Source organism: Pinus tabuliformis, chromosome X (genome assembly GCF_031772625.1).
Source record: "Pinus tabuliformis cultivar Carrire ecotype Pingquan chromosome X, CPIR1, whole genome shotgun sequence".
In the NCBI taxonomy this organism is placed as follows: domain Eukaryota; kingdom Viridiplantae; phylum Streptophyta; class Pinopsida; order Pinales; family Pinaceae; genus Pinus; species Pinus tabuliformis.
Genome location: NC_142308.1, coordinates 243779790 through 243797141, shown reverse-complemented (window position 1 = coordinate 243797141; position 17352 = coordinate 243779790). Strand labels below are relative to the sequence as shown.

Sequence of the window (17352 nt, the reverse complement as noted above, 5' to 3'; positions counted from 1 at the left end):
GAGAACATGTCACTCAGAAGGAGTACCTCGACAGGAAAATAACAATGCTCATGCTTTAGCAGGAAAATATCGCATCGAAAAGTCGTGGAAATTTAAGGGAATCAGATATCGAAAAAGGGGAAGTTGGGTAGTCGAGATTCAAATGTCGAGATATCGCCAAAAGTTATGGCTTGTATCATACACAATTGTGGCACATGATGCCCGTGCCTTCGACGCCAAAACGTATTTCCTTGGAGGGCCCAACACCATATTCAACTTTTTGGATTCAGTTCCCTTTATTCCTTCTGCGTCTTCTGTATCCCAACACCAAATTAAGTTGGCTACTGCCAAACAGCCGAGCTTATCGCGATTGCATATTCACCAAGTTTGTGGACGTGGACAGTGGGGCCCTCTCCGTCTCTGTTGCATATTCCGTTAGGAGTACTATACCGAGGCGGAGCAATTTTCTGGACGGTAAAAAGTGGTCGGGTAAAAATTTCAAAAAAAAATTGTAAAGGCAATGTTTGAATAATGTCACCTAAAATTTTGAAGTTTAACAACTATAACTTGGATTTACAAAAATCTTTGTCAAATTTTCTCTAAATATGACCGGAATTTCCATCACTTCCTGGACCCGTTCTGAGCCATTCCTTAATGTAAACCGAAAAAATCGCTGCCGAAGTCTGAAAAATCCGGAGAAATTTGCAATGGAAAATTCCTGGCATGTCTTTTCACTACTTATGTCAGTGTCATTAAGTAATGGGCGGTGAGCGCTTTCGATTGGGTTGACAGTTTTAAATGTACGGGTGGTATCCATATTCAGGGGGGTCTTGAAACTTGGTGCGCCCTTTCTGCGAGCGTTATCCACCCCGTCTGGAATAGAATGCATACACATCCATTTTCTCGGTCATTGATTCCAACCGGCAGCCACATTGTCTACCATGATACATGATAGCTATAGAAACTTAATAGCTATAGAAACTTGGACTAGACGCGAGGTATGGAAATAAAGGGCATAGTGTTTAATGTGACATCTACTTAACACACTCCCTCGACAGTCGTTTTGAATTTGGAAAATCCTCCACTTTTGTTCTCCAGATTTGGGCTTGTAATTGTTATAGAAATCGCCAACTACAGTGTTATGTTGTTGGTGTTGGTACATCGAAAATTGTAAAAAAATTTCTTATTGCCCACACGATAAAGTGAACCAGGAGGGTTGTCTCGGATTTCATTTTTATGAACATCTAATAACAAATCAGAGAGGGAGGACAATCGATCTTATGGAGGATAAATGTGGGTAAGAAAAAATATGCAAACCTTTCTCCCAAGAGATTATGATTGTTCGCCCTAACAACTTTGAATGACTTTCATTTATTTATCTCTAAGTATAGTGGGTTCACCTGCTAATTGTGTTTATGGCTTTTGATTTACTAATTACTAGTAAGTGTTAGGTGATGAATAGATAAAAAAACAAATCTAAGAAAAAAACAATTGCAATTTCCCAAGGATGTAGTGGCATCAATTTCCTCCTATGTAGTATACAAGAAGAGGACCGCTCTGGTCAGACGTCAAGGCATCCTAGATACCAAAAGCCTGAGAGTTTCATCCCATATCGAATCTAGCAATTGACTCTCAATATATTGAGAGTTTGGGATTTCGAACCAGACTTCATTCATCTCAACTTCCCAACTCTCTTTTTTTATTCTGTAGGAAGAAAATTATGCAGGGATTATTTAAGATGAACAAATTTTGTACATTGTGCATTTTCATAAATTGGAAAAAAAAAAGCCTATTATGAAGTTTTATTATTAACATTTAATTTTCTTTCTTTTTTTGTATGTAAAGGTAGTGTCATTTTTTTTCTTTCCATTTATATCAAACAGGGGAACCATATACATTGTTCTGGTGGCCTCACCCTGCCCTGAAGGGAAACCAGGTCTGTTGGCCACCTTAGATTGTTATAAGCATTCCAAAAGCAAAACTTTACTAATCTGTCCATATTAGCTACATACACCAAAGAGTTGAAACTACTTATTAAGTTACTAGTTCGCATGCAAACAAAAAGAGAGAAAATCAAAACAACTTAAACTGAGCCTTTAGAAGCTCATTCTTTCCTGATTCCTGTGTGCTGGTCCATTTCCATGGCCATATGCGTTTGATCAACCTGACTAGGGCCGCTTCGAGCCATCCTGGACAAGATTTGAGACATCTCCTCTAACTTGTTATTTTGGTTAATCATGATGACTTGGAAGTTTTTCACTTCCTTCTGCAGATTAGGCACCCCATTAGCAAGTTCTGCCATTTCCTTAGCAACCTGTTCAAGAGCTTTAGCCAACAAATGCTTTAGAACCCAGTAAATATGCAAGGATTGTTTGTACAAGGTCAGCCTGCCCTTAGTGTTGCCTGGTTCGGTTGCCGCTTCTGCCCATTCTTCTGTCTCTGAACCAGATTGCTCCTCCAAGATGCTAGATTCCATATTTTGGATAATGCGTCGGATGTCTTCATTCGTGCCTTCCTGGTAGGCACAGGCCACTTCTTGAACCACTGTCAAGGTCGATCTCCTTCCTCTGCGCTGTCTATCTGTTGCTTCAGCAGTCCTGCCACCCTGGGTCTCCTGCCTTGGGCGTCCTCGGCCTCCTCGTCCTCTTCCCCTGCTCGAGCGTGCCATCCCTTGTCTTGCCCACCTATAAACATTCATCAATTACTGGAGTTAGTTTTTGGAGATTCTTCTCATCATCCTCACTTGCCTCAGTGCCTTTGGTTATTCCCCGATTTCTACTGCAGTTCCCTCTGTTTCCATAGGTTTGGTTCTACTCTCCCTCCTCCGGGTATAAAAAATCTATTATGCCCTCTGCCATGCGGACCAGATGATGGGCAATTGGCGTAATTTTCGGGTCTCCCTTACTAGGCTTCTTCTCCTCTTCTACCTAAGGGTACTTATCCCGGATTCCCTCATACTTTCTCCAACTATATTCACTGCTACAGCTTTCCTTTTTCTCAGGATTCCCCACCCAGTGTAATTCCTTATGTCCTTCTCCGAGAATTATAGAGGGGCACTCATAATTCTCGTCCTCCCATGCTTCATATCTACTAAACATATCCATTCTGTCTATTGCGTTATATGGAAAAGAGACAGAGTTCATAGTAAGCACATACCCGTGAATGCCAACCTCCTTGTAGATTGCTTGTAGATTGCTTCTGACTGTGGTTCTTGCAGCTTCTCCCTCACTCCGTTCAAGATGAGTTTACCTCTACCTACCTCGGTCTTCATATAATAAATCCTCGCTGTCCTGTTCTCTCTGCCACTATCGTCGCTGCTCTTACTACTCATCTGCGTTCTACCACCTCCACTTTTCTTGAAGCTTGAGCTGACCGCTTACTCATTAATTTTGTTGGGGGTGCTGCCTTTTCCTTGAATTCGCATCCGGCTGCCCTCCCTTTACAATGATTACTCTTGTCATCTCTACCTAACTAGCTCTTCATCCCGATTGGGAAAACATTTAATTTTCTTTTCAAAAACAAATTAAATAAATCATTTATTAAATTTTAATCATAATATTTGATAACGTTTTACAAAATAAAAATTATATTTTATAGTTATTTGTAGGAGATATCTCCAATCACTCTTATAAAGTAAATATTAAGCCAACTTTTCATCCTTTTAAAATTTCCTGCCATTCTGCTTTTAAATGGTATTAATTTTTTAATATAATATAAAATAAAATAATAATAAATTATATGTTAACATATTTTTTATTAATTTATATTAAATTATTAATAGTTTATTATATTATATTTTTATCTTAAAATTGTCAATTAAATTTAAATTGGTTGACTGAAAATTTTGTGAACCTTTTAAAACCAAATGAGTGAAATCTTTATTTTTTTTAAATTATATATATATAACATTATATTATTCATTTTTAAATAATTATCAAATTTTATTTATGCAATATTTTATTAAATTAATAAATAAATTTAATAGTAAAATCTAATTAAAAATTAAAATAGTTTATTATTTTGGTATCAAATTTTAGGCAGTGGTTGTGTAATGTGTTAGGGAGAGGAGATATGCTTAAAAATCTAAGTAGCTTAGGGCTGGTGTGGCCCAGGTGTGTGATCTCAGAGTGACTTTAACGGGTTAGATGAGTGCCAACTACTCAAGCCACAATTCAAGCTTCAAAAATCACAAAGAATTTGCCAAACAAAAAAACTTATTATTTTGGTAAACAAAACACTATATTAACTAAATATTGACTAAATTTTAAATAACATAGTGATTTCATATTATAAATTACTTACACTTACTTTATCCAATTTTAAATTAAAATATTATAGATCTCTTATTTAATAATAAAATTTATTTATTTTTAAATATTTCAGAGACGTAAAGATTATCAAAATTAGATATAAGTAATTTTATTATACATTTTTTTTCATGTAAGATCCTAACTAAGTTAGATAAAGGTTATCAAAACTAGAAATCATGTAAAAATATTTTAAATAGGTAGTTTATTTATTTTCATGTAAAATACTAATTAAGTTTTTTAATAGTAAATTAATAATTATAATACAGTTTTTTTAAATAAAAATGTTTTATATTTATTTTTAATATACAAATGGTAAATAAATATTTTTTTGTTAGGTTATGTTTAGTACACTCCGTCATCATGGGTGAGTCTTTATATAAATTTTTACTTAATTTTTTATATTATATATAAACATTTATTATATTTTTATGTTAGTTTATTTATCTTATTAAATTATATTTTTGTTTTATTAATAATTTTTTTAAAATAATTTTATATAAAATTATATATCATCATTTAACTTGAATTTTGTTACACATTGCTATAATAGAAATCAATAATATTAATAATAGACAATAATTTAAGTCTATCTAAACGTAAACAATTATAACTACTGAGTAGTCTACCCAGGCGGAAGAATGGCCCAGTTTCCGGTCACCGCTCGGAAAAACCACCGGCTCCGACCATCGGTAATTTCTCCCCAGCTCCGCCACCCTCGGCGAGCTCCGCCCAGCTCCGCCACCCTCCGCATTTAATGATTTCTGACAAGAGTTCCATCGCTGTGTTGCCGCCATTCACACCTCAGTTCGAATTTGGGAATTAACCGCTGGCTGCATTCGACCCGGCACTCCCCTGCAGGTCACCAGAACAAGCGAAACCGGAAGGGCAAGAACAGGTTCGAGGCTGCGAGCTGTGGCATCTCATTCGTTCATGCAACCATCGTTTGCATTCTCTCTGCTCACGACATGCGCAGTAACCCATGGAAGCTTGATGCACCCAACACAGATTTAGAGAACAAAATCATCGAGTTCAGCACTGCATATTTCGTTGTGGACTTGCTCCACTATTTGCTTGCCAACCCATCTGATCACCTCTTCCTTCTACCTAGTAACTTGCAGGTACTATGCAGGCCATGGAGGGCTCTCGGCCATCTCTCTGATAGCTGCAGGGGAATCGACGACTCCATTACAGAATGTGTGGACTATTTCTCGTATGGCTAAAACGGAGTCTGCCTTGGCCAACATGATCTATAGTTCTGTTTCTCCATTTTTCACTGTGTATTTTACCGTGGTGAGGTGCATTGTTGGGCCTTGGTTGGCATGGAAGTTGGCCTCCTTCTACTTAGCTGGTAAGGCAGATGCCGTTATTCCTTACTGGATGGCTAGTTCATGGATGGTTAAACCGTATTGTGGGAAGAAAAATAAATCAGAGAAGCTGAAATTGAAGCATCTTTCGCCTGTGACTGATCGGCCTTTGTCAGATAAGAGGAGTTTGAATCTATTGGAATTCATATCGAAAGATCTTCCTGCTTTGGCCACGACCCCAGCAGATGTGAGTGCATCCCTTACAGAGCAAGTCAGAGCAGAAATTCTCTCGGTAATTTGAATCGTTTTTCTTCTTCTTGAATTACTAGGCTGTAACTTAATCTAATTCAATATGATGAGTGCTATAAATTTACTAAAATTTAATATGTTGGGGTATTGAACAGGACGCTGTGAATGAGATGATGAGACAATTAGAACAGGCCAAAGCGGAGCGCAAGGAGAGGAAACGGCAATTGAAAGCGCAGAAAAAGGCTCTGAAATTAGCTGAAAAGCAGAGGAAAAGCAAAGGCCGTTGTGAAGACTCGTCCTCTTCTTCGTCTGATAGTGAGAGCGAGGTCGTCGATATGACTCGGCTCCGGTCAACACAGCAAGCTGATCGAATTTTAGAGACTTCTGACCAAAACCCGTCTGTGTCGATAGAAAACCCTCCAACGGAGGTTAAAGGAGATGAAAAGGCTCTGCATGTAGAATTTGCAGAGGCTAGTGATAGATTGGGATTGAATTCGGGGTTGAGCATTCCAGTGCAGGAGGCGAGCAGCGTGATAAAAGTTTGTATGGGTGGTAAGTGCAAGAAGTCAGGGTCTGAGATGTTGTTGGGGGCATTTGAAGAGAGATTAAGTAAATCAAGGTTTGAAGTGGAAGCAGTAGGGTGTAAGTGCATGGGCAAATGCCGAAATGCCCCCAATGTTCGAGTGCAAACCGAGGAAGATATCGGCAAAGGAATGTTGCATATGGGTTTCAACATTGGGGATGTTGATCAGATTCTTTCTCACTACTTTGGATTGAATTTGCAGCAACCACCGTCACCAAAAGAAGGCCAAATTGCTACCGGCCTTGTTCCCACGTAATGGTATTTTTTTGTATTACTATCCCTCTTCTTTAAATTGGAGATCAGGGAAAGTCAGATTGGTACTTTGGAGGTGCTAGATTATGTGCTTCAAGGAATTTGGAGTCACCAAAACCTCCAAGCTTTTATTTTGTAACATATCTGATTCTTGGCGAGGGGAAAGGTCAACCAAGTTGTTGTGATTTGCTCTCAGGAAAATAGTCAATTATGTTCATGGTCATTGGATTTCCTCCCCTTAATCTTAGTACCAATAAAAGGTTTTGGGATTATATTCTTTTGCAAGTCTCCTGGCTTGTGTATTGAGATAGGTAGTGTCTAATAACTCCATCTCCAGCCTCTCCAATTCTTGGAGAAGGACAATGGGATTTATGTTCTGTTTTATCTATTTGTCTTCTCTCTTTACACTTTTTTTTGTCGATTCTTTGATTTTTGCTCTTTTTTTCTCTCCATGCTATTTGATCTGATTCATATATAATCTATGCTTATGGATCATGATTTTGGACTTATGCAGAGTCTAGAATTGATTACATACATATACATTTGCAAGAAATTGATGGGTTGCTGGACAGAGCACTTGTGCTTCAGTAACATCTACAGTAACTAGTTTTGGAGAATATGCGGAAGTGAATTTTCCAGAAGCCTTTTTTCTGCAAATATTACAGTTGATACTCCTTTTCCCCCGATATCCATGACAGTTACATGGCTGGCAACTGTATAGGGTACGGAAGCAGGCAACACAGGGCATGCTATCCTTTAGACAGCTATTCTATGAGCATTCACAAAATGTAATCCACATGAGCTTTGCTATAAATTAAACTGTTTGAATTGTGCTAGAGGATGATGCCCTGGTAGAAACCATCACTGCAGCACCTAGAATTGCATTGCAAATGCCTTTTCTCTTCTGCATTATGCAACTGATTTTTTCAAGCATAGGAAGATCAACTTCCCCTAACTTCAATAGGTGATGGAAACTACCTTTGACAGGTAGACATGAACATAGGAAGATTCAGAAAACACACACGTTGTCAAAAGTGAAAACACTTGTGATGTTATATGACAAATGGCATTTCTGTCACACACAAGGCATATACATGAATCATGCCTTGCTTAGACAATGCTCTATTAGTCTAGGGTTATGTGGTTTTTGGTGTATGGACAGTCGGTAAGGATAAATATTTTTAGAGTTTGCAAGCAATTCCAATAAAGTGGTGATTGCTAGATGTGTTTTTTGCAGAATAGTTGCTAGTATTGAAAGTGTTGCAGTGTAAATGAACACAAATTATCTGCTTTTTGAATTATATATGATTGAAAAACATGCTGAGTATTCGGAAATAGATAATTGCTTAACATGAATTTATTGTTATTTTATTTTGCAGGTTTTTTAAGTGTAAAAAATAGTGCAAAAGTGGTGTTTATGCATTGAAGTGTCCTGCTTTCCAAATCCAGGTCTAGCAGTTATTAAATTCGTCCTTTACAATATGGCAACAAATCATTTATTTCATGGAAAGAGAGAAGTTCCTGGAATTACGACAAACAATGAGGCATATTACATTGCCCTTGTTGAAGGGCTAAAAGAAGCAAAACGACATGATGTCAATGATATTGAAGTCTTCACCAACTCGGAGTTGATATGTAATCAGATGAAAGGCATCTATCAGGTTTGGAAGGACAATTTAAAACCTCTTCATACGGAATCAATAGATTTGAGCTGTCAATTTCAACATTTTACCATCAATCGCTCTGCAGATATTCAAAAGATGTCCACTGATATAATGTCCAGAGCATTTTTAAGCACATATGTAGATGTCAAATATGACATAGGATCACCATCCACTGCAACAGAAATCATTGATGACCATCAATATAGATCCCCATTGTGCGAATGGGTTGTTGTTATCATTTTTCTGGGGTCTATCATAGCATTGTTCTTTCACTAAAGAAGAACCTTTTAATGTTTTATTTTTCCCCAACATGCAATGATTACAGTTTTTTGTATGGGAGACAAATGTATTGACAAATGTGATATATTCCATGTACATGGACAGATGTATTTTGAGAAAAGTAATTGGTTCATGGTTTTGTGATTATCATTAATACATTATGGTGTTGTCTGATCCTTCCAAACACCTCAAATCTTTAATTCTGGAGAGATATTGATATGCTATGTGATTTCTTTGTTGGTTATTGATCAGTGATGAAAGGTTTTTTTACTATGTTTATAAGGAATTTAATCTTAATAACACTATTATTTCTCAATCACCCAGTCACTCTTCATGTCTCCACCTTGGATTTCATCCCAATAGTTTTTCTAGATCACAACTATATTTTGGCTTGCCTTTTCTGTATTCCAGATCTTGTGCTTGTGGATTTATCATGATAGTAAGGACCTAGTCTTTTTAAATCAAAGCAAATCTTGCTCATGCTCAGTGTTTCATATGTAATGAAATGTCAATATTTCTCCAAGAAATCACATCCATCATGATGGTCTAGTATGCTAAATCTCCATGTGACCACCCCACTTCCTCCAAATATTGCACTAGTTTTTCCTCTACAAAGGGATTCTTAGATAAAAACTAGAAAATATGCAGTTGGTGTTCTGGCTGTCCTTGTAAGACAGCTAAGAGGATTACTTGCAATTAGTGACAAGAAACAATACAAGAAACAAACTTCTACATTTTTTGTCGAGAATAGAAATTAGTTTAGATCCTTTGCATTATTTTATAAAATGTGGATAAATATAGGGTAGCTTTGGTATTTTGACATTGCTGTAAATTATGTCTGAGCTTAAAGAACTTAAATTTTCAAAATTTTGATAAGGATCTTAGAGGCATCTTCATAAGCATCACTCTATTTTTGTGATAAAATAAGCTCTCACATCACAAACACCAAAGAGTGCACACGATTACATTCAATGATACAACTGATCCTTTCCGAAAAATGTCCAAGCCATGTAGTTTTGAAGATCGTAAATGTTTAAACAAGATGGCAAAAAGTTTATTAGAGAACTTCAAAAATATAATTCTGACTTTGTTATTGTCAAATTAAATTTTCCATTCAAAATAAAAAAAATTCAGGGATTGTTGAAAGTAATCAAATCCTTTCTGCAATCTTTAGAAACCTGAAAATCAATTTGTCTAACGTTGTCCATATTGTTAACAATTTTAATATGATGTGATAGTTATCAGATCTTATGTTTTACAAGATACCAAAAGTTTCATGACAGGATTAAGAAAGTGCATCATATATGGCTTCTTTTTATATTTCACCCATTCTTCTCATAATAAGGAATGAAAACAATTAAGAGAGAGAAAAGCAAGAAGAATCAAGGGCAACACTAATTTTGTTGTTCATTCTCAAACTATTTGTGAGAAAGTGAAACTAATGGTGAACAAAAACCATAAGCATTATGGGTAACACAAATTCTTCCATCATTATTTAAGTGATATAAATATTAACACCACAAGCATGATTAATGATAAAACCGTTTCAATGATAGTCCAAGCCATAGAAAGTTAATTACTATTTTAGAGAGACATCACCAGGGACTTCATTCATGCAATGATTGCATAGGAAACACTATCTTACCAGCTTATTACACATACAAGATTGTATTGCAATCATTAAATATTACAAACTAGTAAACCATCTTGTTTCAGATGCTTAGAGATCATTCTAACCTCCCTCAAAATTCAGTTTATAGCCAAAAACTTACCTTTAAGAAATATGACAGAGATGACAAACATATACATTATGATTGCAGAACATGATGAAGATATTCAGCTAGAGCCCATATGGGGAAGATATTATGATAGGCAACATAAACCATCACAAAGCAGCATAAAGGAAGGCTTAGCAGACCTGAAAGACCCATAAAGAGAGGTCTGAAGATATGAAATGGTACAAAATCTGAATAAACTTGTCAATAAAGGGGAGTGCTCAATATAATGCAAACTGTCAATATAAGTTAACGATGGGATACTTTTATACAAATGAGATAATGCAATAATATTTCCCCACTTAAACACTAAGGGGTGATGTTAAAATTACTTGTACGTAGATACCTTTCTACTTGCAATTGGTGAATGGAAAATCAGGTAATTGACAACACATAAGACTGAAAATAGGTTTTACTAATAAGGGAATAATTTTCTTTGTTACCAGTTCAACACGAAATGAACTAAAGATAGCAAAATGTTCAAAAACATCTAAAAATAGCATAGGTTCATGGCTCTGCAATTATTAACCTGTTGAATCTTCACTCTTTCTTCACAAGTACTCGATTAAACTTCCAAACTAACTACAACTACAAATCAAGTTTAGTTAGCAGTATATTCATGGCCACAAGTTTTCAATATAAACAAAGGCTATATTCCAGAGCTGTAAATATACAAAACTGAATGTAACAATTTTGAAGTTCCTAGTAACATGCATTCTAATTGCAAGGCTATTGCCGCTCAATAGCCACATCACAAGACATGCTAGAATGAATTAAAGTGACATTTATGCTCTTTGCTGGCAAAACGGGCTGTAAATTTCCCAATTCCTTGCTTATCCATTTAGTGACTTCTTCTGGCACGCGAAAGTGCTTACATAAGCTACTCCTGTGACTTTGGAAAGAAAGTGGATGCTAAAGAAGATGATGATGAAGAAGATGTAGGTGACTCCCCTCCATATGTTTTGACAGACTTTAGGAATTCACTTCCTGATGAGAAACATGTGAACTTGTTTCTCTGTTGTGTAGATTTCACTGGAGACCCTGCTGGCGAGCTTTCTTCCGTATCAGAGAAGGTATGCATTGTTAAACGTCCATCCAAATAATCTACAATTGGTGAATCTGGTACGTTCACTTTATATAGATCAGGGGCAACAAGGCCAGATTCACTAGTCCACTCACTAGCACATCCTCTGCCATTTGTTGTGCTAATATTCTCAGGTTTTGATGCCGATGAAGCACTTTGGCTACGGATACGAGGACTCCAAGGAGCATCCAGTTCATATCTGTGTTCCCTTTCAGCTCTCTGCCATAGAAAAATTGACAATTTGTCAGGCTCTCCTCAGCATGATTTGAATCTCTAGTCTCAACTGGTTCTTATTAGCAAAACAGATCTGACCCTAGAGTGAAAGATGTAGCTTTTCTTGAATATACCTTTTCTGCCTCGTATGGAAATTCCATGGAGTCCACTGGGCAAGCAAGAGCCTTCAACTGCTTACTAGGAACAAGTATGGTTTCCTGGCACTCTGCAAGCTTCCCTGCAGCCACGGCTATGTCCTTTTTCCTCAAATTACAGTTAAGTACAAGTTACTCCACTGCTATAGGACTTTAACAAAAATTATTGCAAGTGTCTAGGCAGAACAGACTGACAAGGGAAGGCTGTAAAACCAACACAATTCGTTGAGAGAACTACTCTGGCCATGTGATTGATTGGCTCTATAACTGGGTAAATCTTGTCATTTAACTCTTTAACTGTCCTGCTCAATAGCATGTTCATGTCATTCTGTTTAAGATAAAAGCAGATCCAAAATACTGTCCAGACTCATAAATGTGGCCCAAATAACTTATTTCCTCTCACACTTCAAGCTTTTCTAAAATACTTCATGAATAGCTGACGAATTTATTTGTAGCCCACATATTGGAGTCACATTGTCCAAAAGATACAAACCACCATACAATATAATGAATTACCTGAACAAGTTATTACAAACTTCTACAAGAAAATACAATGAAGAATCCATTCAATACTCAGAAGGGTGTATTACGGACTCCACATAGCCACTACCATATCTTCAAGTAGTATTGGTTGTCAGTGGTAATATGATGACTACAAAAGCTCTTGCCAGTTTTGAGCGGACAGAACAAATATTGAGATGAAGAACAAAAGCTATTTAAGGACTCGAAATCTTAACACAACATGACTAACATGGTCCTATAGAGTGGAAATAACTATATTAAACACCTATGTGATTAAGACCTTGATTCCTGCTCTTTGGGTACTCAGAAGCCTAATATTTGAATGAACTGATGCATTACAATTATACTACATGGTTCCATAGTGACAGTCTCCTTCAGCTCCTCATTCTCTGATAAATTTTGGGGTATCATGCTCAAGAGGCAACCTTACTATTTCTTTTTGTTATTGCATTCAAGCATAAATGACTGACAATGAAATTCAGTAATTGAAATATGAATAGATCAGAATTCCATTCACTAGAAAAAAGCACTAGTCCTTGACCACTGAATGAACTTCTAAGTATTTAGAATTATTCATTGCTGTGAAAGCTATTAGTGTAAAAATATTGCATTCCAATTTGTGGCAATCTATTACTTTGGAATGAGTACTCGTCAACAAATTGACTACTACACTTAACATATATAAGCTTGTAACTTACATGTCTTACATTTTTCACAGTCTGCTTGAAAACACACCTGATTTCTTACATCTTATTAGATTTTCAAATGCAAGATGTGAGTTCATCTAAAGCAGATCTGACAAGCATGCCACTCTTGTCAGGTTCATGACCAAAGAGCTCTCTATACTCTGTTCATACAGAATTCTTCTTTGAATCCACAAGACTTTGAGTGTTTCATCTGCATCTTGGGCATCCAATTATTTCATTTCATTCAAGTTGGCCAGAACAATGCTACTAGAACTTTATCTGCTTTCTAAGCTTGCTTGAATTCTGGGTGTGTGTTTTCTGAATCTTCCTATGTTCATGTCTACCTGTCAAAGGCAGCTTCCATCACCTATTGAAGTTAGGGGAAGTTGATCTTCCTATGCTTGAAAAAATCAGTTGCATAATGCAGAAGAGAAAAGGCATTTGCAATGCAATTCTAGGAGCTGCAGTGATGGTTTCTGCCAGGGCATCATCCTCTAGCACAATTCAAACGGTTTAATTTATAGCAAAGCTCATGTGGATTACATTTTGTGAATGCTCATAGAATAGCTGTCTAAAGGATAGCATGCCCTGTGTTGCCTGCTTCCGTACCCTATACAGTTGCCAGCCATGTAACTGTCATGGATATCGGGGGGAAAAGGAGTATCAACTGTAATATTTGCAGAAAAAAGGCTTCTAGAAAATTCACTTCCGCATATTCTCCAAAACTAGTGACTGTAGATGTTACTGAAGCACAAGTGCTCTGTCCAACAACCCATCAATTTCTTGCAAATGTATATGTATGTAATCAATTCTAGACTCTGCATAAGTCCAAAATCATGATCCATAAGCATAGATTATATATGAATCAGATCAAATAGCACGGAAAGAAAAAAAGAGCAAAAATCAAAGAATCGACAAAAAAGTGTAAAGAGAGAAGACAAATAGATAAAACAGAACATGAATCCCATTGTCCTTCTCCAAGAATTGGAGAGGCTGGAGATGGAGTTATTAGACACTACCTATCTCAATACACAAGCCAGGAGACTTGCAAAAGAATATAATCCCAAAACCTTTTATTGATACTAAGATTAAGGGGAGGAAATCCAATGACCATGAACATAATTGGCACAAAAGAATGCCAGCTATTTGTGATGCAAAATTTCCTCTAAGATGAGACTCCTTGCGGCTTGCCTAGTTCATTTTGTATATGGGTGCTCCCTCTGAACTAAAGGAAGGCTTTATGGAACAGGATCAACAGATAGAAATTGCATATATTCGGGTTATCCAGAATATGTTGATCATGTTTTTGGAGGTGCCTTTTGTTGAGGAAATAGGACTAGGACATGGATAGAAGGCCATTCTATGGGTATGTTGACATCATAACTATATTGGCGGGCTCTCCTTCTCAAAGATCCTCGGTGATACCACAAATCTATATGGAATGCGTGGTAGGTAATCAGGACAGTCTTTGGAGATAGAGTTATTAGGCACCTATCTTAATGTGCAGGCCAATAAACTTGTATAAAAAGATGGCCCCTAAACCTTTTATTGAAAGTAAACTTAAATAGAAAATGGTATTTGAATGATGACAAACATGAATGGCACACAACCAGCACAAAAGTTTCCCCTATCTGGTTGTAATGCAAGGTTTCCCTTTAAGATGTGGTTACTTTCATGGTTCATTCGGTCTATGTCACTCCCAACTAAAGCAACCTGCGTCATAAAACAGGAACTGGAATTGCAGCTTGACCATGCTTTTGTGACACAAAAGTGCGCTAGCTATTTGTGATGAAAGGTTTCGTTTAGGATGAGATTCCTTGCCTGGTTCATTATCTATATGGCACTCCTAACTAAAGGAAAGCTCCATGAAACCGGACTAACAGATCAAAATTGCAGCTATGCCTATTTGGAGGTGCAAGTTTGCTAAAGAGGTCAGACTTGGATATAAGACCATTTTATGGGTATTTTTACATTATAACTTTATTGATAGGTTGTCCTTTTCAAGGATCCTTGGTACTGCTATAAATCTATCTGAAATGTATGCTATAAATCTATTTGAAATGTATGGCAGGTAATCAGGGTAATTTTCAGTAGCGTAAGAGATGATCTGTGCCACAGTGGAGGAGAGCCCCATGCTCAGTTCTAACATATTGCTTGATTGGCTGTAGGACCAATATTCTACTCACTCCAACTCCCCCACTTTGTGTGCAACTCTATGAGTGCTTAAAGAACTTCTCACCTCCTCTGTACCAAAATGTTTGAAGATCTGTCCAGACAAAGGGTACCTATAATTGGTGGATTTTCAATTTCCAATTATATAGCCATTCAATTTTCATATCATCTGATTGCTTTAAGAAATTTTGTGTAAAGCTAATGTACAATCTAGATCTGGTGCACTTGCCCTGGCATACGTCGATAGTGGGGAAACCTGGGGATGTTAATTCGATGTAATGATGGTTTTTGCATCCCTTTTAGTAATCTTCCTATCAGGCTTTTAAAGATAATGAAAAAAATTGCCCCAATTCTGAGGATTGCGCAAGAATTTAAAAAATACACAACACCAAAATCTTGAAAATTGCTACTGAATAGCACCATGGCTTTTGTTTCTAGAGTTTGTTCACTGAAGTACAATACTTTACAAATGGGCCTGGAAGCAAACTATTATTATCAATTTGAACGGTTAAAATACTACACCTACACAAAGAAAAATACAGGAAAATTGGTTAATTCAACTAAAAGCATTGTAGTTATAACAATTGGATCAAGCTCCACTATGCTTACTCTTCTTTCTGGGCTCCAAGCTTGCCCTTCGGAGTCCCTCTCTTTGCATAGAAACGGATCAAACCTGTCCAGAGCTTGTAAACCCAGATGGTGCTCCCAAAAAGAGCCAGAATAACAGTAACCATCCATGAACTAGCCATCCAGTAAGGAATAACGACATCTGCCTTACCAGCTAAGTAGAAGGAGGCCAACTTCCATGCCAACCAAGGCCCAACAATGCACCTCACCACGGTAAAATACACAGTAAAAAATGGAGAAACAGAACTATAGATCATGTTGACCAAGGCAGACTCCGTTTTAGCCATACGAGAAATAGTCCACACATTCTGTAATGGAGTCGTCGATTCCCCTGCAGCTACCAAAGAGATGGCCGAGAGCCCTCCATGGCCTGCATAGTACCTGCAAGTTACTAGGTAGAAGGAAGAGGTGATCAGATGGGTTGGCAAGCAAATAGTGGAGCAAGTCCACAACGAAATATGTTGTGCTGAACTTGATGATTTTGTTCTCTAAATCTGTGTTGGGTGCATCAAGCTTCCATGGGTTACTGCGCATGTCGTGAGCAGAGAGAATGCAAACGATGGTTGCATGAACGAATGAGATGCCACAGCTCGCAGCCTCGAACCTGTTCTTGCCCTTCCGGTTTCGCTTGTTCTGGTGACCTGCAGGGGAGTGCCGGGTCGAATGCAGCCCGACGTTAATTCCCAAATTCGAATTGAGGTGTGAATGGCGGCAAATCATTAAATGCGGAGGGTGGCGGAGTTGGGCGAAGCTCGCCGAGGGTGGCGGAGCTGGGGAGAAATTTCGGGTGATCGGAGCCAGTAGTTTTTCCGAGCGGTGACCGGAAATCGGGCCATTCTTCCGCCTGGGTAGACTACTCCATTCAGAATTACTAAAATAAGTTGTATTACCAAAAGACATAAACATGTGGCATCAAGTGATAGTCTTATTAGCTTTCTCATTCTTTTGAGTGCTTTTCTGATCGTCTTACCGAATCCGCCATATGGCCCAAAGTATGATCGCTGAGCTGCCTTATTTGATTGCCTTTACTTTTGTCAGACCAACTTAAACGATATTCCCCATGTTACAATGATATTCTTGCGAGTGCTTCACTGATCGTCTTACGGAAGCCGATAGTCTAAAGAGATTAAGCAAATGTTTTTTAGTTATGTAAATTTTGGTAATATTATGTAAAGATTTTTTAAATCTAAATTATGGTTGTTAAATTTCAAGATTTTATATGTTTTTAGAAATTTTTGATTATACTAAATTTATTTTCACTATTAAAAATATAATTTGAATAAAATTTTTATAAAAATCTTTGAAAAAAATTACCAAAATTCCAACCACTTTTAACTATCTAAACAATTTCTCCACATAAACAACTCCTTTACTGAATCCCCGATATTTCTCCACATAAACAACTCCTTTACTGAATCCCCGATATGAACCAAGTATGATTTGATTGCCTTTACTTTTGTCAGACCAACGTAAAGCATATTCCCCATGTTACAATGAT

General features: G+C 37.1%; 1 protein-coding gene and 1 pseudogene across 1 annotated transcript; one reads left to right on the top strand and one right to left on the bottom strand.

Moving 5' to 3' along the window:
• Nucleotides 1-5254: 5254 nt before the first annotated feature.
• LOC149139281 (uncharacterized) lies at nucleotides 5255-6841 on the top strand. Its single transcript, XM_089450668.1, has 3 exons — nucleotides 5255-5499; nucleotides 5585-5885; nucleotides 5998-6841. The coding sequence occupies exons 1-3, from the start codon at nucleotides 5255-5257 to the stop codon at nucleotides 6679-6681; spliced, it is 1230 nt and encodes a 409-aa protein (XP_089306794.1). The 3' UTR covers nucleotides 6682-6841.
• An 8282-nt stretch (nucleotides 6842-15123) lies between these two features.
• LOC149139280 (TLC domain-containing protein At5g14285-like) lies at nucleotides 15124-16754 on the bottom strand (annotated as a pseudogene).
• Between the last annotated feature and the right edge of the window lie 598 nt (nucleotides 16755-17352).